Source organism: Leptopilina boulardi, unplaced genomic scaffold, assembly GCF_019393585.1.
Source record: "Leptopilina boulardi isolate dan_hultmark-lab unplaced genomic scaffold, ZJU_Lbou_2.1 LbouV2_122, whole genome shotgun sequence".
Taxonomy (NCBI): Eukaryota; Metazoa; Arthropoda; class Insecta; order Hymenoptera; family Figitidae; genus Leptopilina; species Leptopilina boulardi.
The window spans coordinates 638,909-662,864 of NW_026137666.1; the positions used below are offsets into that span (position 1 = coordinate 638,909).

A 23,956-nucleotide genomic window follows, 5' to 3' on the forward strand; every position below is an offset into this window, starting at 1 on the left:
TTGACATCTGCTGTTGTTTTTAGTCTCAAAAGAAACGATGGAATTATGAATGACCTACGTCATCGACATCCCATGTTGAAGATCAGTCAACAATCTGCTCACATCATTGATAGATTCGAAAATAGTAGTAATATCTTTGCTGTCTATCCTATTGGAAATCCCTATACAAGATATTGTACAAGAAAATGTACTTGTTCAGCAGTTGAACTTTCAATTTTTAATTGGAGAGCTTGAGGAGTAATGCTCGAAATATGTAGTCATTTTTAAAAAATCTGAATGAAAAAAGTATCATTTCTTGACAACGAAATAGTTTTTAACAAATATGATTATCTGCAATGTTGTAGAATGGACTGTCGGGGAGACCGAGGCTAAATTTTAAATTTTCGAGAAATGTTATTTTTTAGGCAATAAAACCCATAAAATTCATTTATATGTCGATCTTTCTTGTAGGGTATGTAGTTCTCTACAATCTTTTATAATAAAATTCGTGATATTTCGACGAAAAATGTATTTTATATCCTTTTTTCTAAATTTTGTTTTTTACTTTTAGCCCCATGCTGCACAGTGGGAAAAAAAGGACCCTCTGTGGACAAAAATCTACCGACAACACAAATCTTAACCGATTTTAATATTTATTTTTTCTAAATACTCGGAGACGTTTTTCCTGTAACGCACAACTGCGATAAATTTGATTTATTTCAAACTAACCTTAAAAATGATACCTATATATGAAATTACGTTATTAGGATGGTTTAAAAAATGGAAAAATGATTAATTTTGATACAGCAGAGAGTATTGTGAACCCTTTTTGATCACTGAATGCGAATTTGACATTAAAAATGCAAAATTTTAAAATTCAAAATGGCGGATGCAATATGGCAGGCAATGTTTTATAAAAGTCACCAAATTCACTCGAAAGTTGTTATTCAGGGGTTTTTAAGGTCGCTGGTTACGAATCTGAAGTCAAATTTCAAAAATTCAAAATGGCGGATCCAATATGGCGGATAAGAAAATCAAAAACTAATTGGATTTGCTTGAAAGTTGTTACACGGGGGTTTTTTTGGGTCGCTGATTACGAATCCGATGTCACATTTCCAAAATTCAAAATGGTGGATCCAATATGGCGACCAAAAAAAATTTGAAATTCACTAGATTTGCTTAAAACTTGTTACTCGGGGGTTTTCGGGGTCGCTGATGACGAATCTGATGTTAAATTGTCAAAATTCAAAATAGCGGATATAAAATAAAAAATTAATAACTTTTTAAAAATTTGATCGCCATATTGGATCCGCCATTTTGAATTTTTGAAATTTGACTTCAGATTCGTAATCAGCGACCCTAAAAACCTCCAAGTAACAACTTTCATGCAAATTCAATGAGTTTTTAATTTTTTAATCCGCCATATTGGATCCGCAATTTTGAATTTTTGAAATCAGACTTCAGATTCGTAACCAGCGACCTTAAAAACCCCTGAATAACAACTTTCGAGTGAATTTGGTGACTTTTATAAAACATTGCCTGCCATATTGCATCCGCCATTTTGAATTTTAAAATTTTGCATTTTTAATGTCAAATTCGCATTCAGTGATCAAAAAGGGTTCACAATACTCTCTGCTGTATCAAAATTAATCATTTTTCCATTTTTTAAACCATCCTAATAACGTAATTTCATATATAGGTATCATTTTTAAGGTTAGTTTGAAATAAATCAAATTTATCGCAGTTGTGCGTTACAGGAAAAACGTCTCCGAGTATTTAGAAAAAATAAATATTAAAATCGGTTAAGATTTGTGTTGTCGGTAGATTTTTGTCCACAGAGGGTCATTTTTTTCCCACTGTGTGCTGGGGCTAAATGTTAAATTCTGGAGTTGGCAGTTAAATCGTATTTCTATCATTCTAAACTTCTTTTTGAGAAGTGTTGCCAAGTAAATAAGTTAACAAATGTAGAAAAAAATTAATTTAATAAATAGAATGTCCGTGTTTCAACTCCATTGATTATTTGAAATTTTCGCAATTTTTTAAGTGTTTGCTCGCACCTTTCGTGAAAGTTTTTATTGTGGACACGACCTTAGGTCTCTTTCTTCAGAGCTCGTTACAAATATAATTTGCGAAACATTGAACTCGATAGGCAACCAAAACATATCAGAAATATAAATAAAGCGAAGAAATGACATTTAACATTTTAACATTTTAATTTTTTAACATTCAGCCCCACGGCGTGTTTTTGACTTGAAAAACAGCTACACAAAATTTGACAGATAGTAATGTCCAAGATGACTTTTTTGTCAAAGAATTCGGAAAAACAAGAATTAATTCCTACGTTAAGAAAATATTGTCATCAATTTGATCTTCCGGGTGATAGTTTAGGATTTAATAAATTAGTACAACATACAATAGAAACAATTAACAATTCGTATTTCGAAGGCACTATCAGCCTTCATCTTGTGCCAGAATGCCAATTTAAAATTTGATGAGCGAAATGCTCCCAATTCTTCCGTATACTCTTTCACTATTAATTCCTCACTATATTTCTGTTCGAGGAAAGTATTCTTTCTTTTAACCTAACCTTTTAAGTACATCGAGAAACCAAAAGTTCCGTTTGTTACGTTTGCTTGAATGAACAAAAATAATAATAGCGAATCATCAACTGTGCGATACAAAAGATTTTGTATGCAAAAGTTTGAATTTAGAAATAGAAATCCAGGGGTGCTATTCTTGAACTGATTTTCGTGCACAGAACTTTGAATCGAATGGTTTAGACTAATCGTTGCAAAGATTTGACAAGCACTCACCAATCAGAAGTGTCGCAAAGTTTCGAGATATCGCATGGTGTTCAAGAATAAAGGGCCTGATATAAAGAGTTCAGTGATAGAAATAAAAATATATATGTACCTTTAATGTACGTAAATACATTTATACTTACCATATATATATTTGTAATATACGGAAAAATATGAAAATTTTCCAAAGAATAAAAAAATCGGTAGAATTAAGTAAAGAATCGGTAGATCAGTAGATGAAGTCGAAAATCAGTACATCTACTGATAAATCAGTAGGAGTGTCAACACTGACTGAATCACACACCACTACCCCACAGCAGCCAATCTTTACTAAAAATTCCGTAAAGATTTCCTTGAAATCTTGGGAATATTTAATTGCAAAGTTTAATGAAAATTGCATAAAGATTTAAATATCCCACCAAAATAAATATTTGGCGTAAAAATTGACTAAAAATTTAAATGAAATTTTCAGGAAATGTTCGTCGCAAAAATTGAGTAATAATTTAAATGAAATTTTCAGGAAATATTTTAATTCAATTTTTTTCAAAATAATTGAATTTTCAAAAATAATTAATTTTTAATGAATTTTAGTAAAATTTAAAAAAAAACGAATTTTTAAAGAATTGTAATTCAACATTTTGAAAATAATTAAATTTTACAAATTGTCACAAATAAATATATTACAAGCATTTTTTTCTGTCTATTTAGTCAATTTTATTTTGAATCGAAATATTAATTTTTAAAAAATTTTATTTCAACTTTAAAAACCATTTTGTAAAAGCCACAATCTTTCACAAAAAATAAAATATTTAAAAATTAATTTTTCATTAATTAATACATTTTTAATTATAATAAATAATTTTTGAATAATAATTTTGATTTAAATGTTTAAAAAATAGAATTTTTGTGTTCACTTTCATTTCTTATTTTAAATATATTGTAATTATTTTCTTAATTATTTTTAAAACGCTTTTTCTTGTCTTTAACAATACTAATATAATTGTTTATTAATAAATAAAAAATTTTAAAATTAATTTTCGCAAATTTGTGAATTTTTAATTAATAGATAATATTTTAAAAAATAATTAATTTTATAATAACCTTTTCACATGTGAATATTCAAATATCTCCGTGAAAACCTTTTTAAATGAGCCCGCCCTTTTAGGTCGATAACTAAGATTACTTTTCTATCAGCAAGTTGTAGAGCCTGTGGAAGATTTTTTATTCTCAGCCAGGTATCTGTAGTGTAGTGGTTAGGGTCTTTAGCTAGCGCGCGGCGAACGTAGGTTCAATCCCCAGCACCCCACAATTTGTTTTCAAAAGTTCTTGTTCAACAAGAATGCAGTGCTTGATTCAATGTGAAACAAAGCATCAAAGCAGAGCAAGAATGTTTGTATATTATTTATTTTATTTTTATTCCCAGATAGTAAATTTTTTTTATTGATAATAATAATAATGATCTATCTATCTTCTAAATAAAGATCTTCTAATAAAGATCTAATACTTCTTAAATATTATTTTTGTATTTTTTACATATATTTCCGACCAACATTTCCTGAAAATTTAATTTAAATTTTCAGGAAATGTTCGTCACAAAAATTGACTAAATATTTAAATTACATTTTCACTCAACTTTCGCTATAAATTTTTAATGAATATTTAATTTAAATGTTCAGTCAATTTTCGCGACGAACATTTCCTGAAAATTTCATTTAAATTTTTAGTCAACTTTTACGCCAAATATTTATTTTGGTGGGACATTTAAATCTTTATGCATTTTTCATTAAACTTTGCAATTAAATATTCCCAAGATTTCAAGGAAATCTTTACGAAATTTTTAGTAAAGATTGGCTGCTGTGGGGGAACAGACGTTCATTTCTTATCACAAGACCCTGAAATAAATCCAAGTCACTTGGACCAATTACAGGATCATTAAATATAAATTAATATTATCCCCTTCGCTGTAATGAGCAAAACCTTAAATGTAGGTCCAAAATGTTAAGAAATTTTTTTATTACCAAAATTTTTGAAACTGTGTGAACTTTGGTTTTTGGGGTCGCTCATTACGAATCTGATGTTAGTTTTTCAAAATTCAAAATGGCGAACATGTTTTTATAAATTCATCGGTTTTTGCTTGAAACAAATTACTCGGGGGTTTTCAAGGTCGATGATTACGAATCTGATATTAGTTTTTCAAAACTGACAAAAAAAGAAGCTTAGATGACGAAGTCACATTGTTTTTCGGTCCAATCAAAACAAATAATGGATTATAAGTAGCTCTTCATATTGGATAAGTCATTTTGAATTTTTAAAAACTAACATCATCATTCGTACATCTGTTAATTTTTGTTTTTTAAAGTTTTTTGTAAGTACGTGTATAGACGTATCTAACAGTGAGAGCCCACTTTGGAAAGTACGTCTGTAGACGTACGTGATTGACCAAAAACATCAAAAAGTGCAGAATTACTTCTGTTCATCATATAACAATTATTAGTTTTATCAAATAAAATAATTTAAATATAAACAAAATCAATAAGAAAATTAATATAAAAGTAAATTATAACAAACAAAAATAAAGAATAAATCGATCAGAAATCATAAATAGTATATAAAAAAATCAATTAAACAAATTATATGAGATATACAATGGAAATATTAAAATAAACCAACTAAACCAGATTAATTCATATGAATATATTCTCATAAAATCAGTATAGCCATAATGCCTTCAGTCATATATGATGTTAACAATAGTATTATATTGATAAAAATATAAGACACAAAATTAATAAAACAAAAATGAGTAAAAAAACTGTAGACATATCAGACAATAAACAAAAATAAAATAAAACTTATCGCTCATGAGGTATATTGATGATAGCGTTGTTTGGAAAATAGTCAACGTGTATGGAACGGTTCAATTCGTCGTAAAGAGGATCGTACATTTTTATCCTTTTTATGAAAGTAATCTCCTCGTTAATGTTAAGACAGTGAATTTTGTAAAATAGGATCAATTGTTCGATAAAGTTCAACCTTCAATTCCTGGACTCTCCACACCGCGTCCCGCAAACAGTATATAATTCACCCTCCAACAGGAGAAAAGACGCCACACCTTTATTTTAAATAATCAAAAAGAAAAGAAAACTCGAAATATATATTATAAATACACAAAATTTAATGAAGATTATAATAAAATATTTTAAATATCACTAATAATTACCTATAAACTATCGGCGATACATATAAGAGTGGCGTGAATTTACCCCATCAAAGAGTCAGTAATAAGAATGAAAAGTCCAGGATTTTTACTTATATTATCTAACTTCTTAAACGACTCCCCGCGAACCCCTATAGGCCACATACATTGACTGTTCTCCCTTCTAATTCAAATATTACACTCATTTCTTCGAAATTTATCGATAATTCTCGACATAAACGAATCATTCTAGGAAACACTGATATACTCTTCCTTCATCCGTATGAGTGGACACACACATACAGATCTCTTATCTTTCATATATTCAATCCCATAATCTCAAATCTTATATATCCATTTGTGACGAAAAGTCTTAGCTTTTAACTTTCACCCTTATTCAGTGTAACCAAAACTGGTTCTCTCCCTTCTTTAGAGTGTAAATGGTCAGCTTCGGCTTGCCTAGGACAAGGTCCTTGCGTCAGTACTAGATTTCATCATTTTGTAGAAACACGTTCTAAAGGTACGCCTTTAGAACATTGTTAAGGGTACTCTTACACTTGTCATATATATATATATATATATATATATATATATATATATATATATATATATATACTAGGGGGCTATGCCCCCTGCGCGCTTCGCGCGCCAACCCCCACCCCTCCTCTCTTCCCCTCCCCTACCTTAAATTTAAAGGTTAAGATCGTATCAAGTCTCTGAATATAGCCGCAAGTGCCCCCCTCCCTTCTCTTCTACCCCCCTTCTCTTGACTTGCGGCTATATTCAGAGTCTTGGAACAGCGGCTTCGCGCGCCAACTCCCATCCCCCCTCCTTTTCCTCTCCCCCAACCCTAAATTTAAAGGTTAAGATCGTTTCAAGACTCTGAATATAGCCTCAAGTCCCCCCTCCCTTTTCTTCTACCCCCCCTTCTCTTGACTTGCGGCTATATTCAGAGTCTTGGAACAGCGGCGGCGGCGGCGTTGGCGGCGATATCTTTTTGTAACATAGGTAGATATATAACTACGGCTATATTTAAATAAGTGTAATAAACAAAAAAAAGAATAAGAATAAACAATAATTATTATCATTAAACAATAATAATTATTATTATTAATAATTAATTAATTATTAATTAAACCCGTCACAAAAATGGCGATCCTGCCAGGATACGTGTTGAGTTAATTCTTTTTAAGAAAAGTGTTAAAACTCTAAAACCGTATCTTGATACGAACCATTATTCAATTAACTACGAGTTAAAAGTGAATTGTTTAAAAGTGACGGGAGTGAAATAATAATAATAATCTTTTAATCTTGAGTAAATTTAGCGGCTGAATTAAGTAGGCTCTATTCTACGTAAACTCAAGGTTTTGAAGATTATTTATAAAAAATAGGAAAAGAACTAGGCGCAATTGCGCCTACATCTAGGGTTTCGTGCCGCTTCAAATTTTAATTTAATCCACTGTGGAGTGGAGGTCTTTCTTCTATCATTTATCTTTTTTGATTCACAAACAAAAACATTAGGTAAAATGTTCATTCGATAATGTCCACTATTAAGACATGTCAACTCTTGGACATGTCAACTATAGAGACATGTCAACTATAGGGACATGTCAACTACTGGGACATGTCAACTATAGGGACATGTTAACTATATGGACATGTCAACTATTGGGACATGTCAACTATTGAGACAAGTCAATTACTGAGACAGGTCAACTACTGGGACATGTCAATTATAGGGGCATGTTAACTAATGGGACATGTAATGTCCATTCGGGAAAATGTCCATTCAGTAAATGGAGATTTGGGATCTGTGGGGCCCCAAAATTTGAATTTGGGAGCTATGGTGCCCCAAAATTTGAATTTGGGATCTGTGGTGCCCCAAAATTCGAATTTGGAAGCTATGTTTGCCCAAAATTCGAATTTGGGATCTATGGGGCCCAAAAATTCGAATTTGGGAGCTATGGTGCCACAAAATTCGAATTTGGGATCTCTGGTGCCCCAAAATTCGAATTTGGGATCTGTGGTGCCCCAAAATTTTAATTTGAGATCTGTGCCCTAAAATTTGATTTTGGGAGCTGTGGTGCCCCAAAATATACTACGGACAGACGGACGCCAAAGTGAAACTATAAGGCTTTCGGCCATGGGCCACGAAACCCTAAAAAAAAGGAGGCTCGTCGACCTAGACGGTAAGACCTAGGGAACGTAAAACAGTACGGTAAATCCCAGAAAAAGAAGCGACAACGGGGATTCACCTGGACCACGGCCAAGCAGTACCACCAAGCGGCAGCATAAGTTTATCGTCAGTTAATAGCAAAATAGAGGCGAGTATTTAAATTGCACCGACAAGGAATTACGAATTCCTTGTCCGTTGATATACTCCTGGTGTTCCAGAGCACTGCCACCGTTAATAAAATCACCGAATCACTCCGAATTAACCTTGTGTGTACTCTTTGTAGCAAGATTGCACAAGTGAGGAGTTTAAAAATTAACTTTGTACGCGAACGCGGTACATACACCTTATTTACACAAAACTATAATTATACTTTGCAACCCTGGCCCTTACATCTTATTTAAAACATCTGGTAGGGGTAAATTCAGAATCGGAATTAAATAATTTTTCTCCTTCATCCCAAATTTCCAACTATCCTCTAACGATAAACAAAATGACGGACAATATTAATAACGAACAGACAAGCAAGATCTTAGAGACAATTCTTGACAAATTAAGTGTAATAGAGAACAATCAAGTCCTTCTCAACGAAGAAAACTCAAAACGCGTAGACGAGATTCGGATTTTAGCTAGACGAAATAATGCCCTTATGACCTCGGACGACGATGGAAAACGCACAGACAATAGCAACAGGAAACATAAAAATTCCTTAACTTCAGATGCCTCTGCAAGCGACAGTGAGCCGGACGAGAAAAATGAAAGTAAACCGAATTCTTTTAAAACACCGGCAACGAACGCAACAGAGACGGGCGGAAAATTCGTGTCTACACAGCGGGTCGGCCCGCCGGAAATTTTGTTAGCCAAGGACGCGTTAAGAATGGTTGAGACCCTCAATGGTCAAGATGATGTAGGAGTACAAGATTTTATCGCTAACGTTAAATTTGCCCTGAGTAAATGTTCACAACCTGAAATATTATTACACTTCATTAAAACAGAAAAAATAGTTGGGCACGCGAAACGCGCAATTAGACACATCCCAATCAGTGATTTTAATGAATTGTTTACGGCATTAAAATCTAATTTAAGCTGCGAAATGTCTGTCGAATCTTGCAGGGTTAAATTGGGAAATTGTTGGCAAAATAACGACTCCGTGCAATTGTATAATCAAAGATTCAGGCATGTTTTTAACGAACTTAAATATGCAATACAAGCAGAACATTCAGGTACAATAGCGACAAAAATTATCTTGCAAGTTGAAGAAAAATCGGCAATTAAACGATACATAATGAATTTGCGAGACGAAATAGGTTTACAGGTACAATCTTTAAAACCCGACTCAATAAGCAAAGCTCAGCAGGAAGCTTTAGAGGTAGAAACCTGGCATCGAGAGAAACATAGATTTAGGATAGCTAACCAAATCACTAAGTTTCAAACGCGACAAATACCAGCAGGTCTTACGAAAAGGCCACCGCCACCCAGCGCGATGCCCGGTACAGGACGCACACAAAGAGACCCTCCGAATCACAGCCTGCCTTTGTCACAACGCACCGGTTTAGTATGCAGTTTTTGTAAAAGACCAGGAGACATGGAAAACCAGTGTTACTCGAAAAAAAACAGCTCAAATTTTCAGAAGGGACAAAACTCAAAGAGACCACCGCAGAGAGTCAATTATGCGATAGAAGCAGAAATAGGAGAAGAATTGACCTTAGAGAAAAGCGAAGAAAACGAAGCCGCGGATTCGACCGAGTCAATAGAGTATCAGGAAGATTACAATCAATTATCATACAACCCATCGGATTCAAAAGAGAATTACGATTGCTCGTGGACTCAGGATCATCTCTGAATTTAATTAAACAATCTCACATTCCGGAAACCACTGAAAAAGAAACATGTAAAAAGGAATTTAGAATGGGAAGTGATATTCGCGTTTCCGAAACTAAAGTGACTTTAGATTATTTAGGAAAATCGCACACATTTTATTCAGTATCAGACGATTTCCCAATGCCCGAAGACGGTATACTCGGATTACGATTTTTACAAGCATACAATTACAGTCTCACTAACACAAGTTTAACACTCGACAAAAAAGAACACGTATTGCATGAAGATGGAATACTCTTAGCCCCAAATCAAATAACGTTAGTTAAAATACCAATAGACAAACCCGGGGAAAACGTGGTTATATTCGATAACCCTCACATCCCAGATTCTATTTACACAATCCGCGACCAAACGATCACCATACCAATTAGCAACGAATCGCAAGAATTTAAACAGATTAATTTAGACGAAATAAACTATAAACATATGAAATCTAACATTTTTGAAGAAAGCATTTGCTACATTACATCAGAAAATTTTGCAGAAAGAATTAAAGTTTTAAGAGAAAACACGCGCTTAGAACATGTTGAAAAAGGTTTTAAGGAAAACTTAATTAAAATCATCGAATCATATCACGACATCTTCAGATTACCCGGAGATCCTTTACCAGGCACACATCTTACTAAACATAAAATAGTTTTAAAGGAAGATAAAATTATTAATCACAGATCCTACAGACCACCTAAATGCCATAAAAAAGAAATCAATACCCAAACCACGGAAATGTTAAAACAAAAAATTATACGCCATTCAAAATCTCCTTACAATTCACCAATATGGGTAGTTCCACAAAAAGGAGATGCATCGGGAATAAAAAAGTGGAGAATTGTAATTGATTTTCGAAAAATAAATGAAATTACTGACCAAGACTCCTACATAATGCAAGTGATGGAAGATATACTTGATAGCTTAGGAAAAGCTAAATTTTTCTCGGCCTTTGACCTCAGCTCTGGTTTTCATCAAGTTTTCATGGATGAAGATTCTAAGAAATATACAGCATTTTCTACCCCTGAAGGACATTTCGAATTTGAAAGAATGCCCTTTGGTTTAAAAAACTCTCCGGCTACATTTCAGAGAATGATTAACGACGCATTGGCAGGCTTAATAAACAAAATATGTATGGTGTATTTAGATGACATAGTGGTGTTCGGCTCTACGATACAAGAGCATAACAAAAACGTTGTAACACTTTTTGAAAGATGAAGACAAACAGGCCTCAAATTACAACCCGATAAATGCGAATTTTTAAGACCTGAATTAGAATATTTAGGACATCTCATAACACCAGAGGGAGTCAAACCTAACCCCCACAAAACCAAAGCAGTTCAGGAATTTTCAGTACCAACAAATGTTACTCACGTAAGATCATTTTTAGGACTATCCGGATATTATAGAAAATTCATAAATAATTACTCGACTATCGCAAAACCACTCACAGAACTCACTAAAGGTAAAACAAAATTTTGCTGGACTTCGGAATGCCAAGAATCATTTGATAAATTAAAAACAGAATTATGCAGTGCCCCCGTTTTAAAATATCCAGATTTTGAAAAAGAATTCGTTTTAACAACAGACGCTTCAAACGTCGGCCTAGGAGGCATCCTGTCTCAAGAAGGACATCCGTGTTATTATATCTCACGAACCCTTAATGCACCAGAATTAAATTACACCACCACAGAGAAAGAGTTGCTCGCGATAGTATGGGCCACAAAAAGACTGAGGCAATATTTGTTGGGACGCAAATTTAAAATTTTAACCGATCACCAAGCTTTAAAATGGCTTTTTAATGTCAAAGACCCAGCTTCAAAATTAATGAGATGGCGATTAAAAATGGAAGAGTTCGATTACATAGTAGAATATAAAAAAGGATGCGAAAACACTGCAGCTGACGCACTTTCTCGTGTACACATAACACGGGTAACCACGGATGATTCACAGAACGGTTTTGATATAGAATTTGATTTAGAGTCATTATTACCAGAAATCGAAGTTATCAATAGTCCCTCAGAACGAGACCTTAACACTCCAATCCCTTACGAAGAAACAGGAAATGTGGACGGGAATCAAACAACAGCTGTCGAACCATTCGATACATCAGAGGAGAATCCTATTAACACCCCTAATTTTAACCCTATTCAGGCATCTAACAAGACACCTGCAAATCCGATAGATATCCAACTTTGTCAAGAATATTACAGATGGTTCGCTAACCGCACAGAGACTAGAGAACAAGAAAAACCGAACGCCAGTGGGAAATTATGGAGAGCATTCAGGAAACGCGATACCGACGACCCTAACATTAAACAATTACCACCTTATAATGAAAAGGATTGGCTCAGAATATTTGACAACACCGCGAAATGGACCATTTCAAGAAAGTTAACGATTCTTAGAATGCACTTCAATGACCCGACGATTACATCTACCGAAAGAATAAAAATTAAAATCCTGATCGCATTCCTTAGTTTTAAATACCCTCAGTTAAAAGTACACACCTGTTACAACAGTACCACAGAATTAACATTGGAGGAAAGAAAACAAATTATAGAAGAAAGCCATGGATCTATAATGGCCCAACATTTCGGAGAAAACAAGTCCATATTAAGAGCGAGAGAATTAGGAATTTGGAAGAATATGGAGAACGATATCGTTGAATATATAAAAAAATGCGCGACTTGCCAGACACAGAAACTCAATAGGATCAAAAGAAGAAGTGAAGCCATCATTCCAGATACTCCTACAGAACCGAACGACAAAATAGCCATGGACATTTTTGGCCCTTTACCAGTCACAAGCGAGTCCAACGAATATATACTATCAATCCAAGACGTTTTAACAAAATACCTTATTTTGATACCACTAAAAGATACCTCATCTGAAACAATTATAGAAAACCTGTTCGATCACTATATTTATACGTTTGGATCTCCTAAACAAATCCTAACACACCAAGGACAGAATTTCATCTCCGAGTTAGTACAGAACTTTGAAAATTTATTCAGAATAAGACACATTAAAACAACCGCCTTTCACCCTCAGAGTAACGGCGCATTGAAAAGAACACATGGAACCATCAAAGATTTAATTAGGACAGCCATGTCAGATTTGCATACAGAATGGGATAAAACGCTAAAATTCATAAGCATGGCATTCAACACAATGCAACACGAAGGAACCGGATACTCCCCTTCGAATTGACATTTGGCCGAAACCCTAATATCTCCTCCACACTTGCTACTACACCAAGTTTGAAATATCCGGAACTTGTAAGGTTATGGCAAGAAAGACATGAGAGGTATATTTCGAAAGCAAGAGAACAAATTCAGAAGTGTAAAGAAAGATATAAGAGAGCACAAGATGCTAAAATAGTTTTATCCCAAAAGCTGTTGAACAGCGGGGACCCAGTAATGATTTCCAACACAAAAGAAAATAAATTAAGTCCTGATTGGAAAGGGCCGGCTACTATTCTAAAAACACTGCCAAATAATAACTATGAGATAATTTTTAATAACGACAGAACGATTATCCACGCAGACAGACTAAAAATATTTTATTCTTAGATTTCAGATCAAAAATGCAATTCCTACTCAAAATAATTGCATTATCAACCCTTATTCAAGCTGACATCGTTGTAAAGCCTCTGAAGAACATCCCTATTTTTGCGGAAAATTTAGGCACTACCAGTCTATATCACCGTACATGGAAATTAATAATAGGAGTGGACACCTCAACAATAGAAAACAGATTCCAACAAATTTTGAAGGCGTATGAAAAGGCATCAAATCTGTGCCCGGAATGTCAAGAAAAATTTGAATTACACTCAATCTGCAATAGGATTAATAGGATTGAAGATTTAAAGGTTACTTTAGACCAAATCCTTGGGTTTTCACGCACAAAACGAGGCATATTAAACATCGTAGGATCAATTTCGAAAACATTATTTGGAACCCTCGACGAAAACGATCTGACATTAATTAACGGAGAACTCGACGACATTTACAAAAACCAAAAATTAATGGGACAAACAATAGGGAACCAAACGAGGATTTTAAAAACATTGTTAAATTCAGCATCTCACGATTTAGAAGTGTTAAATGAACAATCTGAGGGTCAAGTAAATCGATTAAATACCATAATCAACGCCACAAATATTAACCAAAGAAACTTAATAGTAGCTAACATGATTGTTCTATGCAGCATCGCAATTGAGGAACTTTATGATGATCTAAACCTGATAATAAACGCTGTTAATGATGGAAAACATGGGATCATTCATCCACAAATTCTCACACCTAGTATACTGATTCAAGAATTGCAACAAATCGAAGAGGAAACCAATAGCAAATATCCTATTAGACTGACTCCACAAAACTACCAACACATTATAGACATTTCTGAAACTAACATTGTGATTGCAAACAAACGTCTCGTTTACATACTAAGAATTTCAGAAATAGAACAAGGAGAGTTCCAAACATTACACTTGATTCCAATCCCAATTCACCACGGAAAAGGTTTCCTTGCACCTGTTCCTCCACATGAAATAATCCTAATTAACTCCGAAAGAAGCTTATATATACCCAGCGATGTGAAACTTCTCGACAATTGTAAAAAAATAGAAAACCATTATAAAAAGTTGAGAAAAATTCGATCCTTGGAAGGAATGAAATAACATAAAAATTGTATCATTCCTTCCAAGGATCGAATTTTTCTCAACTTTTTATTAAACATTCCGGAAGGGAAAATCCTTACTCTACAGAAAACCATTATATTTGCAAAAGAACGCAACCAACGTATCTAGTTAGTGAAATAGAAAACTGCGAAACCAGTATTATAAAAAATCATAATAAAATCATCTCAGACCGCATTTGCGAATTCTCTGTGTTTAGAATCTTAGAATTAGCTTTTATACCTTTACATGACACGAATCAATACATAATTATTCCAGAAAGCGAAGTAGAATTAACTACCAATTGTAAATCGTCAGTGAACAGTATATATGTTAAAGAACCGAGTATTATTTTCAGTAATTCCGACTATGAATTGCATACACCAAAATCAATTTTAAAATTCAAACAATCCATAGAACACAGAACAGATATATTGTTTAGGAGAAATATATCCTTTTCTATCAGCGAAAACGACTTAGAATTGTTACACGGACAAGTACCAGTAATTCAAGAATCAATTCATCGAGAAAGACTAAGTTCTTTAAAACGTAGCCTAGACGTTATGGAGACTTCAATTCAAAATATTAAATATGCTAGAAGAAATAAAACGTGGCTCGAAAAAGGTACAGATTTATTAACATACTTAGGGTATGGTTCCCGTCATACATTGAACTTATACGGAATAAATTTACACTGTATTAATATAAAAAAGATAATTATAAGATTTTAAAATACTCTACCTAAAATAATAAATAATAAAAAGAATTAATTTAATCCAAACTCATATGAACAGAAATCCTTTCAATCATATTTAGCGTTTCATAGACTCTCAAAATAGGTGCTGTCCTATTTGCAGACACAATCGCAGTATATAATAATTCAGAACCACATGAGAAAAATTGAGCCCAGAAAAAAAAGAATTGGAAGTAAGCGAAAAGAATTGGTGGTATCTTAAGCTGAATTCGGTTTGGCGAAATAACCGAATTGGAACGTTACGGTAAATTATTTTTTTCTTACCGTGAATTCTTTTCTCTTGAACATTTAAATTGACGTTTGTTTATTCGAGTTTGCATTATAAATGAATAGATTAAATGTTTCGAAGTCTACAAAAAACGATTTGGAGTAAGAAATATATAATTTTTTAAAAAGAAATAAAAGTAAAATGTGACAGATTTACCGACAATTTCACTATGTGAGTATTATATTATATTCATATATTTCGTTTTGTATTATCAACAACTTATTGTATTTGTATGTAAACAAACCACACTTAAAATTAAAAATAATTTTGTTCAATAAAGTAAATAGATTAATTTAATTCATTAACGTTGTAATTATAATTTAAAGAATTTAAAAAAATGTAATCCCTGATTACAAATCCAATATCAGTATTTTAAAATTCTCAAAACTCAAAATGGCGGATCCAATATAGCGAATCAAAATTACTAAAAATGGTCACTGATTACAAATCCAATATTAGTTTCTAAAAATTAAAAAGGCAAAATCCAATATGGCTGACGAGAAAGTAAAATATTAATTAATTGCTTACAAATGCAAACTGATGTTTGCTATCGGATCTATCAAAATTAGTAACCTCAGCTAAATTTTTTGCTATGCCAACGAAAAAGTTTGTTATGATATACAATATCAAATCAAGAGAAGGCACCTCTTGTAAAAAAGATTGCGAAAGTGAAAGTAACCTCAAATCCTAAGCAAACCAATAAGAAGAAAGCGACGAGTGGATATACAATGGGGCCGTCCGTATACCACGTGGACACTTTAAAGGGGAGGGGGATTTAAAAAGTCCACTATTCAATGTATTTTTGTATCCACGATGGGGGCAGGGGGGTCAAAAATCAGTAAAAAATTGTCCACGTGGTATATGAACGGCTTCAATAGTAATCCGAGTCGCAATTGGAACAACGTATGCCAAAATACTGAGCAAACTTCGGAAGGAAGTGAATCCGGAGGTCAGCCATACGCAGGTTGTGGGCGCTAGGCCTACTAGAAGGGGAGATATTCTGATTAAAATTGGAGGAGACTCCAATAAGGAGGCATTCACCGCTGTGGTCGACAAATCGGTTAGAAGCATGGGAAGGTGCAGACCGTAGATCGACAGGTCACACTGGAGATCAGCAACCTGGATTGCGTTACCCAGGAATAGGAGGTCGAGCAGGTGCTGGCGGAACTGTTCCAGAAGTCAGAAAGCAGGAAGGTGACGGTCCTAGGACCCTACCTTTAAGTGCGGTAAAGTCAATCATAAGTTTGCAAATTGCAGAAGAAGCCCAAGCTGCTTCTTATGTAGAGAAAAGTATGGTGATTAGGCGAACATTAGCCATATCGCAGGTAGCGAAGGATGCGGACTCTTCAGAACGGCACTTGAGGAGTCCAAGAAGACTCTTGCACGAACCAAGAATAAATAGGCCAGAAAGATCGGTAACGGCAAGGGTCGTAATAGCGAGATCCCAGGGACCTTCACCTACAAAGTTTAAAGCTTGACGGCAGTTCCGTTGTGTGAGGATTAGGCCAGCCAAAGGGTGTGGTTTTTAGTCGGTCGACCAGAACAAGAACGATGATCCCCACATAACCTAGGAGGACCAGACTCCTGGTATCTGCCTTGGATATCAAGGGTTAGGCAGATTTTCCACATTCCACGTTAAAAATGGTATATTACGGTATACACCGCACAATAAACAAATTTAGAGTGAGCCAAAGAATAAAATAATGTTTTTAAAGCGGACTCGTTATTAAAACCCTTACAAATTCTGAATTTGACAGTTTAACATTTAGCCCCGGTCTCCCCTATATAAATTTGATATACAGTAACGTGAAAATTTATTAAAAAGTGTCAATAATTAAGAGATTCTCTTACAATTAGTCTCTTACAATAAAAATTAGCACGTCTTATACAATCTGCTATGTGTATAAAATATAAAAGCATATTTGATGTGCAATTAGGAAAAGAATAATGTATTTCAGCTACAAACCTATCTTCGCATTCTGTCCGATTAGCGGCAGGTACCTCTTTTATTTCCGTTAGTTGTAATTTTAATTTTTTTCGTGGATGTCTTTCAAATATGTAGCGTCGATTTGGACAATCTCTCTCTATTCGATTTGCTGAAACAATCATATAACTCGTGTAGAAATCGCAAATATTTTTTTATAATTTCTTTATAGGAGGTTCCCATTACGGGAGTAAAAAAAATTGATTTTTTATTGCATTTTTGGAAAGTTATATATGTGTGGAATATGTGTGTAAAGCGATTTTTTGATCCGAAGAATATTTTCGTTTCTACAGCGCCTTGAACTCATCCACGTTCCAAAGCTGAGAACCGCTGAAGTCGTAAGTAGTCCGACATATCCCCCACAGCAGCCAATCTTTACTAAAAATTTCGTAAAGATTTCCTTGAAATCTTGGGAACATTTTATTGCAAAGTTTAATGAAAATTGCATAAAGATTTAAATGTCCCACCAAAATAAATATTTGGCGTAAAAGTTGACTAAAAATTTAAATGAAATTTTCAGGAAATGTTCGTCGCGAAAATTGACTGAACATTTAAATTCAATATTCATTAAAAATTTATAGCGAAAGTTGAGTGAAAATGTAATTTAAATATTCAGTCAATTTTTGTGACGAACATTTCCTGAAAATTTCATTAAAATTTTTACTCAATTTTTGCGACGAACATTTACTAAAAATTTCATTGAAATTTTTAGTCAACTTTTACGCCAAATATTTATTTTGGTGGGACATTTAAATCTTTATGCAATTTTCATTAAACTTTGCAATTAAATATTCCCAAGATTTCAAGGAAATCTTTACGAAATTTTTAGTAAAGATTGGCTGCTGTGGGGGATTGGATCCGCTGTCTTGAATTTTAAAAATCTGATATCATATTCGTAATCAGTGAACCCAAAAACACCCGAGAAACGAAGTTCAGGCAAATTCAATCAATTATTTTAGAGTAGAAAAATATTACACCTCAAAATGTTCCCAAAACTTTAAACGTATTTTTCTTGAAACAAGATTTTTCAAACTGGTGGGCTTCGTAGCGTCTAAACTATTAGACCAATCGACTGCGGGTTTGCGGCAGATTAAAGGTAACTAAATTCTGCTGGGGTTATACCTTTAAAATGATATAATTATTGTTAACAATAAAAAATTTTTACAAGAGGTCTAACATGAAAAAATAAGGCAAAAAAGGCAGTGTTTTAAAAAAGTCGCCGACATTTTGTCATATGTTTAACTTTTTAACTATTTAAATTCTATTTATTCTTTAGGATGTCACCTTTCTAAAAATGTGGAAGTTTTTGTTTTAAACTCAAAATTGAGCAGTGTAGAATACCCACCGTTTTCCCTATTTAAAAAAACATTGTTTACTAGGTGCGCCAATTGGTCGCCATTTTGAAATTTTTTGAAAATGAAATATATCTTTTAAAAGTTCAAAGATGTACTTTCATTTAAGAAAAGAAACTATATCACTAAGTCAGAACCGTCCCCCGCAAAAAATTGTCAAATTTTGTGTTGATTTTCGCCTCCGCAATGAGAACCTCCCTTTAATAGATAGTATTACGAGCAGGAAAAAAGTCCTAAGACCTTGTAGCGGTTCCACGTGTATTTTTAAGTGTAATTGATACAAAATATCACTTGAAGTACACGTGTTTAAGAGCTATGTGAATTTTTTTGTAAATATTTCCATCTGGAGCCTAGAATTGTCCTACCAATACAACCCTAGTTATTATATTTAATTGATTGAGGGTCCTGATCAAATAACTCGACCGACGATCGGACGAACGCTCTAATGGTAGTCAAGACCATTCAAAAGTAAAAACAAATAAAAATTGGAAATTATAATTTAATAATTTTGTCGGCTTCTCTGGACCCTAATACGTAAGTATACCAAAATTCACTTAATTTCGTGAAGATTTGTTTAAGATAAGACGAATTATGTTTTACAGGACTTCTTTAAGATGCCCTGAACAAATAATGTTTATGACAAAATGCCCCACAAAGAATATTCTTCTAGTTATATGGGGTAAAAGTGACAAAAACAAAAAAAAGAGTGAAATACACAGAATGGGGCTATTCAATTATTATGTAAGCATATTATTAAGGTTTTTTGACCAAGACTCCCCCAAAATAAGCACGTTCTTCGCGACATATTTTCTCCTTTCTTACAACAGAATAGTATAATGTAGCCATGTGACGGGTGCGTTTGAAGAGGAATATTGGAGCAAGCTTGCCAACAGTGAGACAGTTTAAGTTTATTACAATCTTGCAGCAAACTTGCACAGCAAGCTTTCTGAAAGCTTGCGTGCTTTCTAGGTAATGTTAAAAATCCTATGTTAGATCCTACACAAGTTCCTAATATCGACGTAGTGTAATGATAAAGTGTTTATTCAAATTACAGCGCAATAAAGTGTTATTTCAGAAAATTGGGATATATATGGTGTCTATTAAAAATTTCGTGCAATATAGTTTACTCAAAAGAATTAATTTTTTAATCATTTTAAGGTCAAAAATACTTTATAATAATAATTATCTGAAGAATCAAATTCAGGAGATAAAACAATAAAATAACTGATTGACAAATTTTATAACCAGATATTTTTACTCCAGCAATGCAGAAACAAAGCCAGAAATGCTCCCTCACCCTCTTAATTTTTTTTATATCGAAAAACCACCCTTAAATAGTAAAATTCAAATTTAAGAAGTAAAAAAATATTATATTACCGGCTTTTTTTAAAAACAGAACCTTACAGGTATGTAGTTTTGCTCTACTAACTCAAAAAATAAAGCCAGCATTGATCCAGCACCCCCTGAATTTTTTTAATTGAAAAAACTACCCCTAATCTGAAGAATCAAATTAAGGAGATAAAACAATAAAATAACTGATTGACAAATTTTATAACCAGATATTTTTACTCCAGCAATGCAGAAACAAAGCCATAAATGCTCCCTCACCCTCTTAATTTTTTTAAATCGAAAAACCACCCTTAAATAGTAAAATTCAAATGTAAGAAGTAAAAAAATATTATATTACCGGCTTTTTTTAAAAACAGAACCTTACATGTATGTAGTTTTGCTCTACTAATTTTAAAAATAAATCCAGCATTGATCCATCACCCTCTGAATTTTTTTAAATCGAAAAAACTACCCCTAATCTGAAGAATCAAATTCAGGAGGTAAAACAATAAAATAACTGATTAAAAAATTTTATAACCAGGTATTTTTACTCCAGCAAGGCAGAAACAAAGCCAGAAATTCTCCTTTACCCTCTAAAATTTTTTTAAATCGAAAAAACTACTAAAGAATCAAACTTAGGAGGTAATACAATATAATTATTAATTTAAATTAATTAAATTAATTATTAATATAATTATTACCTCCTAAGTTTGATTCTTCAGATTAAGGGTAGTTTTTTCTATTTAAAAAAATTCAGAGGTTGATGGATCAATGCTGGCTTTGTTTTTGAGTTAGTGGAGCGGAAATACATAGATGTAGTAAGGTTCTATTTTTAAAAAAAAGTCAGTTATTTAATTTTTAATCTCCTAAATTTGAATTTGTCCGATTAAGGGTGGTTTTTTCGATTTAAAAAAATTTTAGAGAGTGAGGGAGCATTTCTGGCTTTGTTTCCGCATTGCTGGAGTAAAAATACCTGGTTATAAACTTTTTTAAACAGTTACTTTATTGTTTTACCTCCTAAGTTTGATTCTTCAGATTAAGGGTAGTTTTTTTATTAAAAAAACTTTTGGGCTTGGAATTTTTTTTTTGGAACTTTTGACTCCCTACCCAGAATCTGTAGGCTGTCCATCTTTTGCAGAATCAAACTTTTCTCCAGGAGTAATATCTTTAGATTTTACTTGTGTAGTTATGGGTGTTGATGTTTCTTTCTCGACAACTCCGTCAATTCTATCCACCTCATCTATTGGCTGGGAATAAAGATCCTCGTAGTTAACTGTACGTGAACTTTCAACCGGTGAATAAATTTGACTATTCTCCTGATTTATTTGAGAGAACCATTTTTTGATTTTAAATACATTATTCAATGCACACGAAAAATTTTTATGTTGTTTTAGACCATAATGTAGACAATATTCTGTGCATGCATCCATTTTATTGTGACTCGGACATGATAGATCTTCCAGATTAACAATTTACGACTCATAACGTCTTGTAGAAGGGAAGATTTTTCTCGACCTCGTGTAAAAATTTGTCCAGCGTTTCTTGCAATACTACGAAGCGTAGCGTGCATATGTTTAACGGGAACATCTCCTTCAAACCACTCGATACCATGGAAATAACAAGTCAAAGGTTATCTTAAACTTGAAAGATATGGTGCCTATCTAACCTCCAAAATCAACAATGACCTGCCTTGACGAGTCTATTTCAAGAACATTATCGTATTCTCCGTAAACAATACAGTTTACAGTCTCTGTTAAAGCATTATTGAAGCGCACTTCAATTCTAAGGCTGTCGCTTCATATAAAATTCTAGTGAGAATAACAGTTTGCCGACAGATCTGGTGTTAGGTCAAAAGCAAACAGACAAAATCCATTAGAATAGCTAGCTCTGTCTATATCATTTCCATCGTTGAGAAAATGTATTCCAATTCCAGAAAATAAAGTTTGATAACAATCAATATAAAGACCTTCTTTATTGAAATCAGGTTGTAGAGGTTTAGAAGGAATCTACATACCATCAATATAAGAGGATAAGAAATTAATGTCATAATTTTTTAAATTAAACGGGTTTAAACCTGTATTTCCATTGTATGCTTTATTATTAACAAAACCAATTATTACTTTTTTCGGTAGTTGTCTTAAAATGACATTATCTAAAGTAAAAGCGTGAACAACCCTATGTAAAGTGAATGTTTTAACCTCAACTCTTGTAATGGGATATTTTGCTTTACCATGCAAAAGAGCTTTGGTATGAGCTAGAAGAACGGCAGGACCAATTTTTGATCGTCGGACAAGAAGTGTCGCTTCTGAGATATGTATGAAACACTGGTTTGTAGGGTCTAAAAGTGTAAAAGTATGTTTTGAACGTACAAGTCGGAGTCGCATTTCAACACCATTCAAACGAAATTTGTTTTGATTAAACACATCACAATGTAAATGACCAATCAAATCTACAACCCCATCTGGTTGTAAAAGAGCTCGTCGTGCTGCAAATCCTGTTGAATCTCGATTTACATCTTCCATATTTTTATGGTCATCTGTGTACCATAGAGCTGTACTTAAATGACTTCTTTTTGCAGCAGGCCCGTAATTAAGTAGAGTTTCAAGATAAGCGAATGCTTAACAAAGTATGAGCAAGATCTATGTATTCCTCATCATGGCCAGAGATGACAAATTCTATGGGTGAATTGTTTGCAAGTGACGAAATAGGTTTGTAGTGAATCAATTGTGAACTTTCTATTGAGGTTTGAGTAGGTGGCAGAGAAAACAAGTCAAGCTCCGTTTTCAAACACTCACAAGAGTGAGAATGAAGAAAAGACAAGATTATATATTTCCAAAAATGTCTAAGAAATTTTTATTTTTTCTGTTTGATTTTTTTTGCTTTTTTGTTTATCCACTCTTTTTCTATCTTCTTACTTGTTTATTATTATTAGATTTCCTTTTTGTTCTTTTTTTCTTTGTATTTCTTTTCTTTTTTCCAAGTCTCTTGAGAGGTTTTTTTATCTTCTTGTTGTAGTTTTCCTTTTCTTACGTTTAACACTTAGTGTTGGAAGAACACCATGCAACTGAGCTCTTAAATTTCTTTTCGCAATCTTATAACCTGAACCATTCATTAAACTCTGAATTTTTTCAGTTGCTTTTCTCTTCAAGTTCTCTCGGCTTTCATTAAAACGCATTTTCATCGCTTCTTTGAAAGGTACATTGTTTTCAACATCATCTAATGTATTAATACCTGCACGAAAAGCCTCTCTACCTACTGTCCTTGCACCCCTAGCAAATATTGGTAAAACACGTCGAAAAAGACCACCGAGAAAACTCACAATTCCATGACCTCCTTGATATGGTGAACCAACATAAATTTTTGATATACCACCCCCACCAATTTGTGATGTATAATAATCTTGATAATGAGACATCTAAGAATTTTGGAGACTTTCTCGCTAATTGTTAGAAAATGTTGTCCCGACATTTCACAATTTTCGTTACATACTTTTTGAACTCTAACATACGAGTCTTCTTCATCTTTAAAAGTTAAACTGACATGATTACTAATTATTGGCGTTTGATTAAT

The 23,956-nt window shown here is 33.3% G+C and overlaps 1 protein-coding gene across 3 annotated transcripts in view; it reads right to left on the minus strand.

Annotated features, from left to right (window-relative positions):
• Nucleotides 1–23,956, minus strand: part of LOC127287511 (uncharacterized) — a 404,468-nt gene that overhangs the window by 332,387 nt on the left and 48,125 nt on the right. For all 3 annotated transcript variants that reach the window (XM_051314503.1, XM_051314508.1, XM_051314514.1), the window contains one exon: nt 17,688–17,817. In XM_051314503.1, the coding sequence (XP_051170460.1) occupies nt 17,688–17,817 (130 nt within the window). The remainder of the gene's footprint in view (nt 1–17,687; nt 17,818–23,956) is intronic.